General features: G+C 38.4%; 1 protein-coding gene across 3 annotated transcripts; it reads right to left on the bottom strand.

Annotated features, from left to right (window-relative positions):
• Positions 1–3,390: 3,390 nt before the first annotated feature.
• LOC143283711 (transcription initiation factor TFIID subunit 9-like) lies at positions 3,391–14,393 on the bottom strand. Of its 3 annotated transcripts, none has more exons than XM_076589962.1 (7): positions 14,235–14,393; positions 12,930–13,066; positions 11,529–11,660; positions 10,134–10,209; positions 8,807–8,953; positions 6,981–7,130; positions 3,391–5,065 (listed from the first exon to the last, which is right to left on the bottom strand). In XM_076589962.1, exons 1-7 carry the CDS (start codon positions 14,356–14,358, stop codon positions 4,857–4,859), a joined length of 975 nt encoding a protein of 324 aa, XP_076446077.1. In that variant the 5' UTR covers positions 14,359–14,393; the 3' UTR covers positions 3,391–4,856. The 3 variants fall into 3 exon arrangements, with proteins under 3 accessions (XP_076446077.1, XP_076446078.1, XP_076446079.1); XM_076589963.1 differs by having other exon boundaries at positions 8,807–8,950; XM_076589964.1 differs by lacking the exon at positions 8,807–8,953.
• Between the last annotated feature and the right edge of the window lie 1,948 nt (positions 14,394–16,341).

The following is a 16,341-nucleotide window of genomic DNA, read 5'->3' as shown; positions in this document are numbered from 1 at the left end:
TGGTAGACATCTTGCACTCAGCGCATCTCATGGCTTTTTCACACTTGGCAGTATTTTCTCCTCCCCCCCAAGAAAATGGTGGTGTGGATGCTAGTCGATGGGATGAGAAAATAACCGAGACGCTGTGTGTTGCATGCACTTAGCACACGTAAGAAGAAGCCATGTAAACAAAAGGTTGTCCCTGGCAAAATTATGCAGACACTACTCCACGTTTGATAGGAAAAAAGATACACTTCCTGGTAGGAATAAAAAGAAAAGAAAAGGGTGATACTGCACTGTAGCCACACACTCCTTGGGAAGACAAGAGCAGCCCAGTAACATAAATCTACAATGACAAAATGCAACACAGTATGGGAAGCGAAGAATGATTACAGCTTCCGGACACTAAGATTCATGATTACAGCTTCCGGACACTATGTGAATCTTTTAAATACAGAATTAAGCTGACTGGCAGAACAAACTGAGCTTCACCCATTTAAAATTATAAACACACATATATACTCCCAACACACCTGTCAGGCCTGGCTTGAGTTCATGCATATGTATTCACGTACCTTTCAAAAAGGATTTCTGTTTACAGAATTTAGCCTGACAACACTTTGGTTGCCATGGGTTCTCTTTCAGTGTGCCAAATGCATGCTGTACACAGACACTAATTTTTTTGGCCTCATCTGGAGGATCACATGCTGTTTGATTTTCCAGTCAAACTTGGGAGACAGGGCAAGAGAGGGAATCAAACCAAGACCCTCATGAACACTTTACTGGCAGATTTATAAGGAAACATGAGGGACTATATTCACAGGCACTGTTGCACTGATTGTTCTTGGAGAGTGTTGTTAATGTTATGCACTCTTTCTAAACTAATTGCTGCCATTCCAATCACATGTTTGTGGGCTACTTTCAAGAGCATGACCAACATTGCCTGGTCAAAGGGAAGTAACCGCTTTATGCTTTGCTGAATCATTGCCCCTCAAAGTGTTACTTCCCTTTATATGTGGGAAATTGTGGTTGCCGGTGAAAATTAAGGGTTAATCTTTGTTTTGCTAAAATATATTTATCATACTGGCTTACTGGCAAGTAAACTATTTATGACAAAACACTAATATGTTATTTTCCTGTAAAGCAGCACTTTTAGCAAGTTTATATAAACATTTTTGTTGTATTGATGAGGTAGCAGAGGTATCTGATGTACTGTTTTGGAAAGTACACACACATGCACAGACATCTATATTCCCCCTCTCCCATAATTCTCACACACGCATTCCTTCGTATCGCAGCTTCCACGCCACACACACCCACACATGCAGTACACTCACGCACTGTCCTATATTCCGAATCTCCAACACACATGCAAGCACACTCATTCCTACATATCACAACTCCCACGGCGCACACACAAACACAGCTCTCATGACAGCTGCAAAAACACACCCACAGAAATGCTGCCACTGATCTGCAAAAAGAGAGGTGGGAAAAGATCTCTGATGCTATGAGCATGGTGCCTAGAGTGTATGCACCCACAAGTTTATGTGTCTGGGCTTGTGTGCTTTTATTTGGAGTGTTGGGCCAGTGTACATTTGTTTATGCTTTCATATCTTTGAGACCGTATATCTGTTGCACATCTGTTGTCTGTGAATGTGTGTGTGCGATTATTTATGTATTTGTTTATACATTTAACAAAATAACATTATCATTATTTATAATTTTTCTTTGATTTTATTTTACTCAGATTTTAATTTCTATTTTCATCTTATCTATTATTTTCAATCATTAACTAATTTATTTATAATCATTTATCTATCTTTTCATGTATCTCTTTTCATTTTATTTGATCTTATTTTCCCTCAAGGCGGGACTAATGTGTTGTGGTATGCTGCTGGTCAGGCATCTGCTCAGCAGACCTGGTGTAGCATATATGGATTTGTCTGAATACTGTGACGTCTCCTTGAGCAACAGAATTGAACTGAACTTTGGAATAGTATTCTTAGCAAGACTGCATTGTAACATTTTAATCATACTTCTGTATCTTATTCATAATAGATGTATTGTTGAATGTGTTTAGAGCTGCAGGATAAGCACCATATAAACGTACATCACTATTACTATTCAAAATAATAAACACTTCAATCAGGCTAAATCAGCTACCTTCAAAATGATTAAATCATGAAAAAAATGTTTTCTATATCAATGTTATATTAATAAATTCACAAAAATAATGTGTTGCAAAAAAACATTACATTAAATTCCATCTTCCAAGGAAATTTCAACATAAAAAAAAAAAAAAAAAAAAAAATCCAAATGCCAACAATGTCAGTAAAAGTTACATCAAAGAACACACTTTTTGTCAGGAATTGCATCCAAACAAATTAGTGTTTCTGACAAGTTAAAAACCTTGGGGGGTCCCATGGACTCAGTTAGCAAAATTCCATGGGGCCCCAGACTGCCTTCAGAAAGTCACTCTTATGTGCACATACCAGTGAAATAGGCACTGACACTTCTGGTCAAAAGTCATGGGCCAAGAAGTGGTGAAGGGATACAACTCTTCTTTTTCAGTGCATCTGGGAAGCATATTTATGCGTTATAGCAACCCATGAAATTGCACAAACACACCACATAATTATTTACAAAACAACATGTGAAAATCAGATCAGAAAGAAAGACTGAATTCTCTATTTTCAAAATGTCTAAATTCTACAGTGAACTTGAGATAGAAATATCCAATTGAGCAGTTGTATTACATTTTGTCACCAACTGATTTGTTATTTGGAATTTGGGTTGCTCTCCCCAGTGACTCACAACAATGCAGCACCACTTAAGAAAAAAAAAGAAGAAAAAAATGCCTGCAAGTGTATTCATTTTCCTGTCAAAGTGGGCATTTTCTTCAGAATTTTGCCAGGGACAGTTGTGGGTTCTTTTATGTGCGCTAAATGCATGCTATACAGGGGACCTCGGTTTACCATCTCATCCGAACGACTGATGTCCAGACCATCACACAAGGTCTAGTGAAAGGGGAGATAATAGTGGTGAGTGTGGGATTCGATTCAATGTGCTCAGATTCTCTCGCTTCCTATGCAGTGTTACCACTTAGTCACCACTCCACAGTTCATATTTTGCTCTCAAATTTAAACTATCATTCCCCCCCCCCCCCACCCTCCACTCCTCTAAAATCCTGCATTCAACTATCTTGGTGGTTTGGATAGCATGATGAACTGATGAGTCTTACATGTGGCATGCGTTCTGTTCCTATTAAAGAAAGCACACCAGAAACAGTAAATACACAATGGCAAACTTTCTTTGGAGTGAGCTGACTAGATTTTGGTTCTAAAAAAAGAAATATAATTTAAAGGAAGAAAACGGAGAATCCAAATCAAAACTGAAAAACAACAGAACAATATTTTAATTCTTTTATTTATTTTTTTCATATTAAATCTTGAATCTTGACACTTCTCATACTGTTAAAAAACAAAAAGCACAGAAAAGTACACTTCAAAATGTCAACACACACCAAGATATGTATAATGTTCTATCTTTCAGCCTGCATTTAAGGACAAATGCAACTGTAAAAACACCCATACATTCAAAGAAAGTAGTGTCTTTTTTCATCTCATAATCATATTCACACATAAATACACCTGTTTCATTCACACTCACAAACACACAACACACATTCAAGGAAACGCAGCTGTGAGTCTAACATCATCATCATCATCATCATCATCAGACAAGCACTGGAGTGAAACCCTCAAGGGGAAAGAAAAGTGGGAGCACCAAGGCAGACACGGAGCAGATGCATGTGGTAAATGCACCCAGATGGACAAGAGTCCAACTGAAGAGGACAGCCCAGAACTGAGTACCACTGGCGGAGTGCTGTTGCGTGGCCCTGTGCTCCTCATGGAGCGAAGAGGAACAACTGTCATTCACATATATACACACACACTCACAATCTGAATACACATACAAGAGGGTTAAAACAGACTACTCATAGCCAAAATCAAGGAGCTATGAAGTTTACAATGAAAAGTATACAGAGACTGCTCATAAAAACCAAAACAACATGTATGCATCCAGTTATCATAAATCAACTCAATTATTGTTGAATCTGCTAACTATCAGTTGGTCAGCCAATGCAAAGCAAATGTCTTCAATTTCACAACTGCTATCCCAGTCTGACATTCAGGTTTTGATTCTTTTCACACAAGGTTATAATTCAAACTGACCACACACAACGTCCACAATTTTCTCTACTTTACCACATCAGTCTTAGTACAAAATGAGTTCAGAATGAAAGATGATGACAAAGAACTAGCACCTGAGTCACATCAAGTTGTAATGATTTCACATGTAGAAAAACACTGTATTCTGTGTTTGCATTGCTGGTAAAATTTGTCATACTTCTGTGCAGTACGACTATGAAAGTACTTGCTGCCAAAAGCTGCATTTTCTTCATTTTCTTTGACTAACAAAAGCATTTCTGTCCAGTGCTCACAAATTATAACACTTCTCAGATATCTAGAATGGTTTGCTGAGTGAAGTATAAATGATGCAGGTCTACTTTTTTTCTCACAGTCTGTAAAATAACATGAAAAGAACCAAACCTTTATCATTCTTATCAGCGTCATAACTTTCTTTTGTTGATGGATAAAATTTCATCGAGACTGTCATAAACTCATCACTTCAAAGATTCAAAAGCCTTGAAAACGGTACTCAAAATCCTAGAAACACAAAAATCTTGTAAAATACACACACATTCAGTGACCAACTCACTGTACCATGTTTACAACTTTTCATTCTCAACACACATTGTCACATACATTCTCTCTCTCTTCCCCTACAAAATGATCCCAAGTCAGCTCCACTCAGCCGTCATAATCATCCTCTTCAGCTTTGCGTTTGAGTGGGTTGAAGGACAATGTCGAGGATGAAGACCCAAAGGCGGATGTGCTGGGTACGATGGTTGCTGAAGAGGCAGTGATGGAAGTAGGGAGGAGGGAGGTGCCCGAGGTGGAGATGGGGGTAGTCTGCGTCACAATCTGAGCCAACCCTGAAGCACCAATGCCTGCCGCTGCTGCTGGTGGACAGTGAAGGGTGGTTAGAGTCATGTATACATAGTTCTCACCCTCTAACATCACTTTAACAAAAAAAAGAAGAAAGGTTTTACTATGTACTTCACATAAAATAAAATGCACCATATTCACAAAATGCACACCACAAAGAAAGCAGCCTACAAGACACCGTGTAAGCCCATGATCTTCCTCACTTTGGGAGAAATCGTGGGACTGCGAGAAATTGTGGTTGTTCCCCTCCCACGTTTTCTCTCAAATGCAAAAAATCATGGGGGGCGCCCCCACGATTTTTCACAATGTGTGAGAAATCATAGGAAGTCCCCTTTATTGTTATCAACAACATTTCCTTTGTCATTGGATGTAGTTTCTTGTCTTATCCCAATGCAAATCTAAGAGAAAAATGAGAGAGATAAAAAGAAACAAGCAGTGGAGGAAACGATAACGACGATCATGATAATGACAGTGGCGTTAGCGAAGATACCAACAACAGACGGTGAAGGTGATGGCACTGTACTGGTTTTAAAAAAAAGTGTGAATGTATGTGTATGTCATGGTGAGTGAGTGAGTGAGTGAGTGTGTGTGTGTGTGTGTGCGTGCGCGCGCGCGCGTTTCCTTATGTGTGTTTACTTGGCTGGTCGATTTGATTTTCATTCACTCTGTTTTAAAATATTTTCATGTTCTAAGTGTCTTCCATGAAACTGAGAGTCTATTTACAGTGCAATCTTGCATGCGAAAGGATGCTGACACTAACAGATGAACAAATGAGCAAGCATAAAATGAAGAACATTTTAAAACATTTTAAATAAATGTGACTGAAAAGTTTGCATCACAACAAACATCAAAACTATTTGGTCCGGTTTTCACGCATCCTACGTGAGGGTAAGACATTGTGAAACACCTGTTTTACTGTCACATTTATGTATAAATTTGAATCATTTTGATGCCATTCCCAACATCCAGGAAATATTTGGTTTAATTCATACCATATTACGTTATGTTATTTTGTATTATATCATATTTCTGTTCAAGTTATACACACTGCCTGAATTTTGTTGTTTGCTATTGATTCCGATGCTGAATTTGAGGTCAATGCACTGCAGTGATCCATGCAATAATTGGTTGTTTCAGTGTCATTACTGCTGTTGATGTCTTCACTAACGCCACTGTCATTATCATGGTCATTGTTGTCGTCACCACCACCCCACCCCCCCCTCCTTTTTCTCTTGCCTTTTTTTCTCTCTCACGTTTCTCCAAGATTTGCACTGGGAAAAGACAAAGCAACTCTGACAATAAAGAAATATTTTTGATAAAAAGAAGGGGGACTTCCCACGAATTCTCACACGATTTCTTGCAATTGAGAGAAAACTTGGGAGGGGAATGACCACGATTTCTTGCAATCCCACAATTTCTCCCAAAGTGAGAGAAATCGTGGAAGCAGTGTGATTTCGAGAAATTGTGGGCTTACACACCGTAACTAGTAGCTCATAGTCAAACATTAGATGGATAGAGCCACCAAAACAGAAATACACACAGAATCTCTCACATTCTTCTTCGAAACAGAGATACACACACTCATCTTTCACATTCTTCATCCTTCAAAACAGAAACACATACACTCATAATCTCTCTCGTTTTCCTTTGAAACAAAGATACACACACTCACTCTCTCTCAATTCTCTTTAAAAACAGAGATACACACACTCGTTATCTCACATTCTCCTTCCAAACAAAAATACACGGACACCCACAATCTCTCACATTCTCCAAAACAGAGATACACGCATTCATCATCTCTCACATTCTCCTTCAAAACTGAGATCTATACACACACAACCTCTCACAATGCCCTCCAAAACTGATACACACACACACATGCTCTCTCAGAGCTCCGAGTTGAACAAGAACAAGCAGCCTGACCTGGCCCAGTGTTGATACGGATGGTGGGTTTGGCGGTGGCGACGGCAGGTTTGCTGATGATGGTCACCTGGTTTGTGGCACCCGTACCCGATGGGCTTGCCTTGGGTAACACGGTCACCGACTGTCCTGTGCTGCTGCCTAACCCCTTCACTGCATAGGTACACATTGACAGCAACAACATGATATCCAGTTTGTTAGAACCTGTTGTCAAGGGGGCACAGAGCAGGCAAGGCCTTCAAGACTCACATGTGATACCCACTTATCCAGCACAGCAATCAATAAAGGAACAGAAAAAGCAGCAACACAAAGACACTGCAAAGCAGATTATCACGCCACATTCACCCACTGAATCCAACCACAAGGATTATGGAATAGAAAAATGGATACTGCAAGATCATCTTGCAACAGGACATTTTAACTGCACATTGTCATGACCTTTCATCTCTAACCTACATATTGTTGAGACCTTGACCTTTCATCTCTAACCTAAACTTTTTAAAAGCATTTACATTCCTGCATACTCTTGTGACCTTCACTTTACCTCAGCTTTTTATAAGTGTTTACATTTTGACCATAAATGTGCTAGTCACTGTAGCAGGTTTGACACAAATGAACGGAAAACCTAATAAGTATATTCCTTTCCTATCATATAATGCAATGATGTGACTGAACTGTGACGTTGCCAAGAACGTCCCACAAGGATTTTGTTCTCAACATGACCAATCACAGTTTTTTACTTTAAGTCTGCATGCAAGATATTATATCGCTTTCACATAAATTCTTTTACTACTCACATTTCATACCATATTGTCACTTTGACCTTGACATTGACCTGAACTGTCATGCATTGACATATCTTATTGAGAAATTCTTCCCTGCATTCATCTTTACCCAAGTCTTTTTCCAAGGAAACTGTGGTTCCCCAAGCACACAGTCCTATTCAGCTGCTATTAAAAAAACTGAGCAATCCTATTAGGCAGAAGTATCAAATCAGTTATCATAGTTTCAGAAATGCCCAAATTAACTGGAAAAAAGATGGGGAGGGGGGTGGTTAGGTTATGGGGTAAATCCTTAACAAAAAGTCTTCAAAATTACATATTATGTTAACAAAATCACATATCTTGACACATACAAATTGAGTTTTAGTTCTTCAAGACTGAAGGAGAGACATTTGAATGTTTGTTCATCAAAACAAATTTCTTCAGATCAAGTGATAAAAACTGGTCCTTTTTCTTATACCATACGATGGTGTGGGAGCAATGAGAAGTGTATGTGGAAGCATTTCCAAACTTAAAGTTTTTATGTTACAAAATAATTTATTAATAAAAAAAGTTTATCCAAAAAAAAAAAAAAAAAAAAAAAAAAAAAAAAAAAAAAAAAAAAAAAAAAAGCATCAGTAAAATCTAAATCTGAGACTGAGAGACAATATGGACTTTGTAGCCAGAGTGATTGCAAGAGAGTTAAATACTTAATGGGGATAGGGAGTCTGCTTCAGATCACATGCAAGATCTTGTCTATTTTACCTACACGCTTTCCACCCCCATCATAATGTTAATGTTTTACACAAACCTGGATAAACTGTCAAGGCCTGGATGATGTGAAGATCATGCATCTGTCTCCCCCCCCAACCCCCACCCCAACACCTCCTAGCAAATGTGCAGCTTATATGGATCAGCCCCCACACTCTGACACCACCTTGAAACTGTAAACTGAAACCTGCATACTTTTACTATCAATCAACAGTACATGCCATAATGTGACCTTGACCAGTGGCCGTGAACTGAAAACAAGGGCAGACAGGGAGTTCTGAATGAGATCAGCCAAACCTGGACCAGTGTTGACACGGATGGTGGGCATGGCTGCGCTGATGGTGGGTTTGTTGACGACGAGCACCTTGTCAGTGGGGCCCGTACCTGAAGGTCCTGCCTTGGTTAACAATGACTGTCCACGGCTGCTCTCTAATCTCTTCACTGCTGTCATCATGGCCAGTCACATCATCAAGTTTGAGACATAAAAATTTGCGGCACGAGCTTTAAAACTGGGTATCAAAGACATGAGCTTTATCATACCAACTCACAACATCATGTCTGATTAAGCCTTTCACTTCCAACCGCGTATATCCGCGGTTTACGGTTAACAGCATAATCAGGAGTCAAGCCACTCAGTTGCATACGCTTACCTCCAATGCATATGGTGAATGCCATGATGAGTGTTTGAAGCAATTTCTCAGCAAGTTTGGGCTTGGTTTTGATGCATTTTTGTGTGTGTTTTATAAAGCGAAAAGCTGTTGGGTGAGTCAACATGGTTGTCAGAATGTACACTGTAGAAGAGGTGGCTAGAATTTGTTTGATTTTCCGCTCAATGATGACAATAGCAACTACGAAAATGTGATAGAAAATAAAAGTAATGTTATTGATCAACTGAAGTGATTCTGGTTATCCTGATAATGATTGCATGCTACAAGGTACATCAACAGGAAAGGGGTGGGGCTGAGTCAGGAATGGGTACAGAAAAAACCCAATATTTGGCTTGAAGCCTTCATTTTGCGGTTTTCATCTACTGTAAAACCTGTAGTTCTGGAAGTGAAAGGGTTAAAATTGGGTGTAAAGACACGAACTCTGTCAAACCTTTCCTATTCTGACCCCCCACTCTGCTGATCTGTCACCCTGCTTACCACATCAACATAAAAATAAGTGGAAAGGTCTTCATTACTACTCTCCAACCCTAGCTTGGTTTTACCCCCATCTTCTGCCAGACAATAAAATGCCAACACTGAAGTTTGTCATACATACACACATACATACGGACTCAAGAGACTGGGTGATTATGTACATAGACTTCTCAACACATGTGAGTCAAAAAAAGGTCACTTACCAACAACAAACATTTTACAAAAAGATCTTAAAATTCAAACCCAATCAAATTTTCGAGTGTATAACATGAACACATGAAAACACATGTGCACACACAATCAAATTATATTTAAAAAAGCAATTTTTGCAATAGCAAGGTTAACACTCATTAACAACACCCCCCCCCCCCCCCAAAAAAACCACATACACACACACACACAAAACCACCCCAACCAAAACAAAAACCAACCAACCAAACAAACAAACAAAAAAACCCCACCCCTAAAACCATGAGGTTTACCTGATAGTCCTTTGGCTTGTGTGGGCAGGCTTATCCTCTGTTGTGAGGGCAAACCAAACTGAATGCGTGACTGAGGCTGCAACATAACAACATGTGCAAGCTTCAAACCAAGCACATAGTGAGAGTGGAGGGGGGAGGGGGTATCAAGTAATATTCCAGTAATTATCTGAATGCATGTCCATGACACCAATGAATTTGTCAACTGAAATGTATGTCCATGATACCAATAACTTTTTCAGTTTAACAGTGTGACCATGATACCAATGATTTTGTCAATCATTGCAAGACTTTTGATGACCAAATGGGTCTTGCTCACAGCAAGACTCTCATTCTCTTTTATTGGGACTTTAGTCTTAGTTATCCTGGCACTTTTTTTCTTTTTGAATGTATTATATGTATCTATCTTTATCTGTATTTGAACAGCAATGAGTGTATTTTTGTTGCCATGGCAAAATGCATAACCAACACAGCAACTGAGTTAATGAACCAATAGAAATGCATTTCACACGGACTTCCAAGCTGACTGATTACTGTATTTTTTCCCCAACAATCCAGAAACATAGGTTTTCTTTGAACCACAATAGTAGTCAGTCAAAAAGTTACTCACTGGGGTTATCTGTTTAACTTTTCTGTTCATTCTTTGGTGCTGACCAAACCTTTAATCTGTTTCACAATACTCTAGTTGCTCATCCAATATCAACCACGTGAAAAGACTTTAAATGAAAGTACTGCTAATACTACCAGTACTCAAAACTGCTGCTCAGGTGTAACTTGGCATCTCAGCAAGCAACACAGTTACACACTAATCCTGTGGCTAGAGCATATATTAGCACAATCTGTCACTGTTCACTGATTACAAAAATTGTGAAGATTCTGATGAAAATAAATGGTACTTCTTTTTTAAAATTTTTTTATTTTTATTCAGGAATAATACCACAAAGACACACACTGAACAAACTGAAAAATTATGTTCTGAACATTATAACGATTATTCAACAGCATCATCTAACTACAAGTGTCCAATATCAATTATTACAACAAAAGCACACTAGTTTCACCTAATTCACCACACCACAAATTAACAAAAGCAAGCCAGCTGGAGAAAATATATAGTTTGCACAAACTAAAAAGGCATCTGTTCTTCAAAGAAAATGAACCACTGCCATGGGTGAAATGCTATAACACCTCATCATAAACAGTGGAATATGATGCAAAATATTTCAGCATTTTTCACATATTCACTCAATGCTTCCGCACTGAAAATACAGTCCATCCAATAAAACAAACACAAAAATGAAGCAGAAATAATTTCACACCATAGGCAGACAACAACTTGAGGATACAGAGACAGAATATGGAAGAAGAGAAGCAAACATAAACTAAATGGATGGCAACCTTTTTGGATGATCTGAGTCTGAAGTTGGGATTGGTCAGACAGTAACGATCGGGAAGCGAACGTGGTCCCCCGTATGGCTTGATAGGTGGGAGAGGCTGACCATTCTTCTGACGAGCTATCTCTTGCAACAGCTGTAAAAACAAAACAGCAGCAAAAAATAAGTACAGACATTTCAGTGTTTGTTTTCTTTGAACCAATGAGGGGATAAGACAAGGGTTTGATGAACAATGAGCAAAAAAGTAAAGAAGGGACCAACAAAAGCATTGAAAACAAGGACAGAGAAAGAAAGAGAGAGGGACTCAGAGAGATAAGTGATATATATATACACACACACACACACACAGAGGGAGAGAGAGAGAGAGAGAGAGAGAGAGAGACAGACAGACAGACAGACAGAGACAGAGAGAGAGAGAGAGAGAGAGAGACAGCAAAAGAGAGAGACCAGACCTCAGATGATTTATTCACATAGGTCGTAACCATCTTCTGAAGGGGTGAAACAATAACAAAAAAAACCAAACCAACAAACAAACAAATAAAAAAAGACCCAACTATTAAACAAAGAAATAAAAACACGACAACCTCACAACTATATGTCTACAAAAGTCAGCAGACATAATCATAATTATCATCAAATCAAAATTCATTTAACTTCCCTTCCATTTTCTTCTGAAAGATTTACAATGTAAAAATGTTGATAAATGTTTAACAATTTGGTCATTCACAGATGAAAGTAACAAAGATTAATTATTGTGGGGAAGTTCCAGGATGACTGAGAAATAAGTTCTTTTCTTAAGGCATGAGGAACTGGGCATTCCAAGAGTGTGTGTGGTTCATCCTGGGTCACAGATTTACAAAAATTATGTAAGACACACTTTTAGTGTCATCAGGTCCATGTCATCTTGAAAGCACTGCAATGTCAAGCACACCACACAAAATGTTGTTAGAGCCAATTTAATATACTTATTCATATTCATCAAAATATATCCCTCATTACTATTACAAGTTGAAGCTTTCAAAACTGAAAAAAAATAAAATCACTGTTTGGAATGTGCCCATTCTAATCCTGCTATCTGCAACCAATAACTCCCCAGTCAAAATAATGCAAATGATCAAACTTTCCAAGAGAGAGAGAGGGTTTATGCGGGTGGTCAGACTCGAGGGAAAGGAATGGAGAGACCTGTACAAGAAAAAAAAAAAAACCCTTGAAAAAAATCAAGAAAAAGAAATTTAAACAGAGAGCTGTGTGGTAAAGTAGACCTGCTACCATACCAGTACAAACCCCATTTACTAATAAAACTACACAATACTTATAATTCATGTTATAACATATCCAGTCCACCACTTGCAGATCTTTGAAGGTAAAAATGTGAAAAAGAAGCTGTCTGAGTGATAAAACTGACCTCTTTGGGTGGAGGGTTTGTAAAAGAGTGGTCTGTTCGACACTGTACTGCCAACTTGACATCGTCAACATCAATGTTCTTCTTGTTAGCATGCTGAGAGTAAACTTTCGCATCTTCCAAAACATCTGTGACATATTCTGCAACAAAAGGAAAAGGAACATGCAAATTATACATAAAAAGTTTCAAAATTATCACAAACCATTTTTTGAAAAAAAAAGAAAAAAGAAAAGAAAAAAAAGAAAAAAAAAAAAAAAAAAAAAAGAAAAGAAAAAAAAGATCAAGAGAAAGATTTCCTTCCACAGCAGTTCTCGACATAAAATTATTTAATGTCATAGTAAATATCTCAGCAATATACACAATTTCCCCCCTCAAGACAGAATGAGTAGTGTTCACAAAAAGGTGTAGACGTTCATGCTACAAGTCACACAGAGGTGTGTACAGGGGAACAAAATAGTGTCGGTTTTGCAAATGTCTCAATGTGCGTTTTAAATTCTGCTTAATAATTGTAGTGTTATTTTCATGGATTTTTGACAGGCAACAGAATATGGGGCTAATAATATTTCTAGCTAGTAATGCAACTGTTTACAATTCATTCAATTATTAAAAATCTTTGATTTGACCATAAAGAATGCTGGAGTTTGTTTGAGTGTTTCTTTTGATAATTGTTCAGTTCAAAGTTAACTGACAATGGTACAGTGGTAAGTTTAACAGTTGCTATACTGCACGTAATGTTAACTGTTTAGTGCAAATGCATTCCTTTACATAATGTGACTGTGCACCAGCTCGCATGCATGCGCACTCAAACGCACATCCTCGTTTGCAAACTCACATGTGTACACATGCATGTTGCCTGAATCGTTCATGTTCTGTGAGTAAATTTCCAGAACTTATCTTAAATGGTCTGGATCAGGATTAATCATAGATTGCAGGGACCAATCTGGCCATAGTCGCAACGGACACATGTAATGATGCATGAAGATTTGGTTCTGTTGAAATGCGAGACATTTTCAAAGTACACTCTACCTTCGCGCTATTTGGTCATCTTTAGTCAATTCAGCTCACGTTTGGGGGGTAACATTTTGTTGTTTATTTTTCAACAAATGTTCAATATGAACGTGGTTGATCTGTAACTAGTAACATCACTCATGGTGCAAACTGCAGCCAGAAGAATCAAATATATAATACCGGCGTGTTTCGGTCTGTTTACTTTTTACTTGCTGCCATGCTGGTTATTGGTTCAACTTCAAAGAAAGCGCTAAAAAACGCCCAGAGATAAACATCTGAAAGGAAATGTTTTGTACGTACGGTAAGTGAATTCAAGCATCTGGTGTATGAGTCGTGGCTCATATTCCACAACTCCAGAATCTTTGAGAATTGCGGCCATAACTTGTGCATCGCGAGGAGCACTCTTCACCGTGGTGTTCGCCATTTTTCTGCCTGTGCACTGTTTCCGCAAGACAAAACAAAGTGAATGTTGAATTCTACATCCGGTGGGAGATAAAACATGTAAAACTACACAGTTTACTTCCGGTTTGAAGTTGTACTTTTATTTATTGATTGATTTGTTTATTTATTGATTTGTTTATTTATTGATTTATTTATTTTATTTTATTTATTTATTTATTTATTTATTTTTTCTCAAGGCCTGACAAAGCGCGTTGGGTTACGATGCTGGTCAGGCATCTGCTTGACAGATGTGGTGTAGTGTATATGGATTTGACCGTCGGAACGCAGTGACGACTCCTTGAGCTACTGATACTGATACTGTACTTTTGCCCCTTCCCTCCCCGTCCCCCCCACTCCCACCACCATCCACCTACACCCAGCACAGTGATAAAACGTTTTGCTCGTTATAAGTCAGTTCTGGAGAAAAAAGAAAAAAAAGAAGCCACTGATGAAAAATTAAAATCTTCCCTTTGTGTATTAGCTTTGCAGGGCGAGTCATGCAAAGTGCATGTAATGGAAGTGGAATGAGGATGTACTTTGGACCGCCACTGGCTGACAGGCCGTCTTCAGAAAGTGCTCTTTTGTATTTCACATAAATTCAGGCCTTTCGCCGTTGATGCAGTGCATCAGTGTGTCAACTGAATGAGGGGTGTGTGATTGAACTTGGATCTCACCCTCCCCCCCCCCCTCTCTCTCTTTTGTCCACTGATACCAGGCTTTCCTTGTTACAGTAGGTGTTCTCACATTTTTGCAACGTCACACTATCTGTAGATATACAGTATACCTACTTGTGCATCGCGGATTTAATCGGTTGATGTCAATTTGTGTTTATCATCCCTACTGGTATATATGATTATGTCGTCATTAGTTAGTATGGTGTAGTGAAGACCCCGAACAGGGCGGGGACTGGATGAAAAGCACAAGCACCAGTGCTTGTCTATCATTCTCGGAAATAAATAATTTTTTTCTCTGTCTGTCTGTCTGTCTCAGGTCTCTCCTGAGTCTCTCCCCCCTCTCTTTCCAGTCTCTCTCTCTCTCTCTCTCTCTCTCTCACCCCCTCTCTCTCACTCAGTCTCTCCGAATATGATGCCATATTTTGTTGTCTACATTTATGTTTATTTGCTTATTTTCCTTCGTTGAAATGTATGATGTTACTGAGGCCTGATTGTGAATAAAACATTCCGATTCTCTCTCTCTCTCTCTCTCTCTCTCTCTCTCTCTAAGCCTTGGATTCCATAAACAGAACAATTCTATGGCCTATTCTTTTAAAAACTGGTGTTCATGGAAGTTGTTGAAATGTATTATGAGTATGTATGCGGGTGTGAAAGGAAGGGTTAGATGTGGGGGGAAGATGACTGATTGTATTCAATGCACTTCTGGCGTGAAAGAAGGTGATGTGTGCAGCCCTGTATTATTTTCTCTTTTTATTAACGAACTTACTTCAGAAGTTGTCAGAAACGGAAAACATGGTGCACAATTTACTGGTGAGATTCTAGAGTTATTCATTCTCCTCTTAGCTGATGATGTTGTGTTGATGTCTGAAACTGTGACTGGTTTACAAACACAATTAAATAGTCTATCTAGAGCTGCAAAATCACTTCAGTTGAAAGTAAATATGTCAAAAAGTAACATAACTGTATTTAGAAAATGTAGATATTTAGGAATTAGGGAAAAATGGACTTATAATGGAATAACTATGCCAGTAGTGAATGGTATAAATACTTAGGAATATATTTTTCAACAAAATTGAGTTTCACAGTTGCATGTAAAGATCTTGCAAGTAGAGCTTAACAAGCATTACTTTGTATTATGAAAAAAACTGTCAAGTTTAGAAAATCAATCTTTTGATCTATTTATTAAATTGTTTGATTCCTAGGTACAACCTATTGTACAATATGGAGCAGAAATTTGGGGTCTTTCAAATGCTGCAGTTTGCTGCGAGAATGTTCATTTATTTGCACTGAAA

The sequence above is a fragment of the Babylonia areolata genome, chromosome 7, assembly GCF_041734735.1.
Source record: "Babylonia areolata isolate BAREFJ2019XMU chromosome 7, ASM4173473v1, whole genome shotgun sequence".
NCBI classification, from domain to species: domain Eukaryota; kingdom Metazoa; phylum Mollusca; class Gastropoda; order Neogastropoda; family Buccinidae; genus Babylonia; species Babylonia areolata.
Note: the sequence above shows the minus strand (reverse complement) of the source record. Positions and strands in the feature narration are given on the sequence as shown.

What these genes read in the sequence shown, in the direction of transcription:
- LOC143283711 (XM_076589962.1), bottom strand. Translation starts at nt 14,358, where the DNA reads ATGGCGAACACCACGGTGAAGAGTGCTCCTCGCGATGCACAAGTTATG. An exon ending in GATGCTTGAATTCACTTACC is followed by an intron (nt 13,067 to 14,234) that starts GTACGTACAAAA and finishes CTTTTGTTGCAG; the next exon opens with AATATGTCACAGATGTTTTG. An exon ending in CCGTATCAACACTGGGCCAG is followed by an intron (nt 5,066 to 6,980) that starts GTCAGGCTGCTT and finishes GTCCACCAGCAG; the next exon opens with CAGCGGCAGGCATTGGTGCT.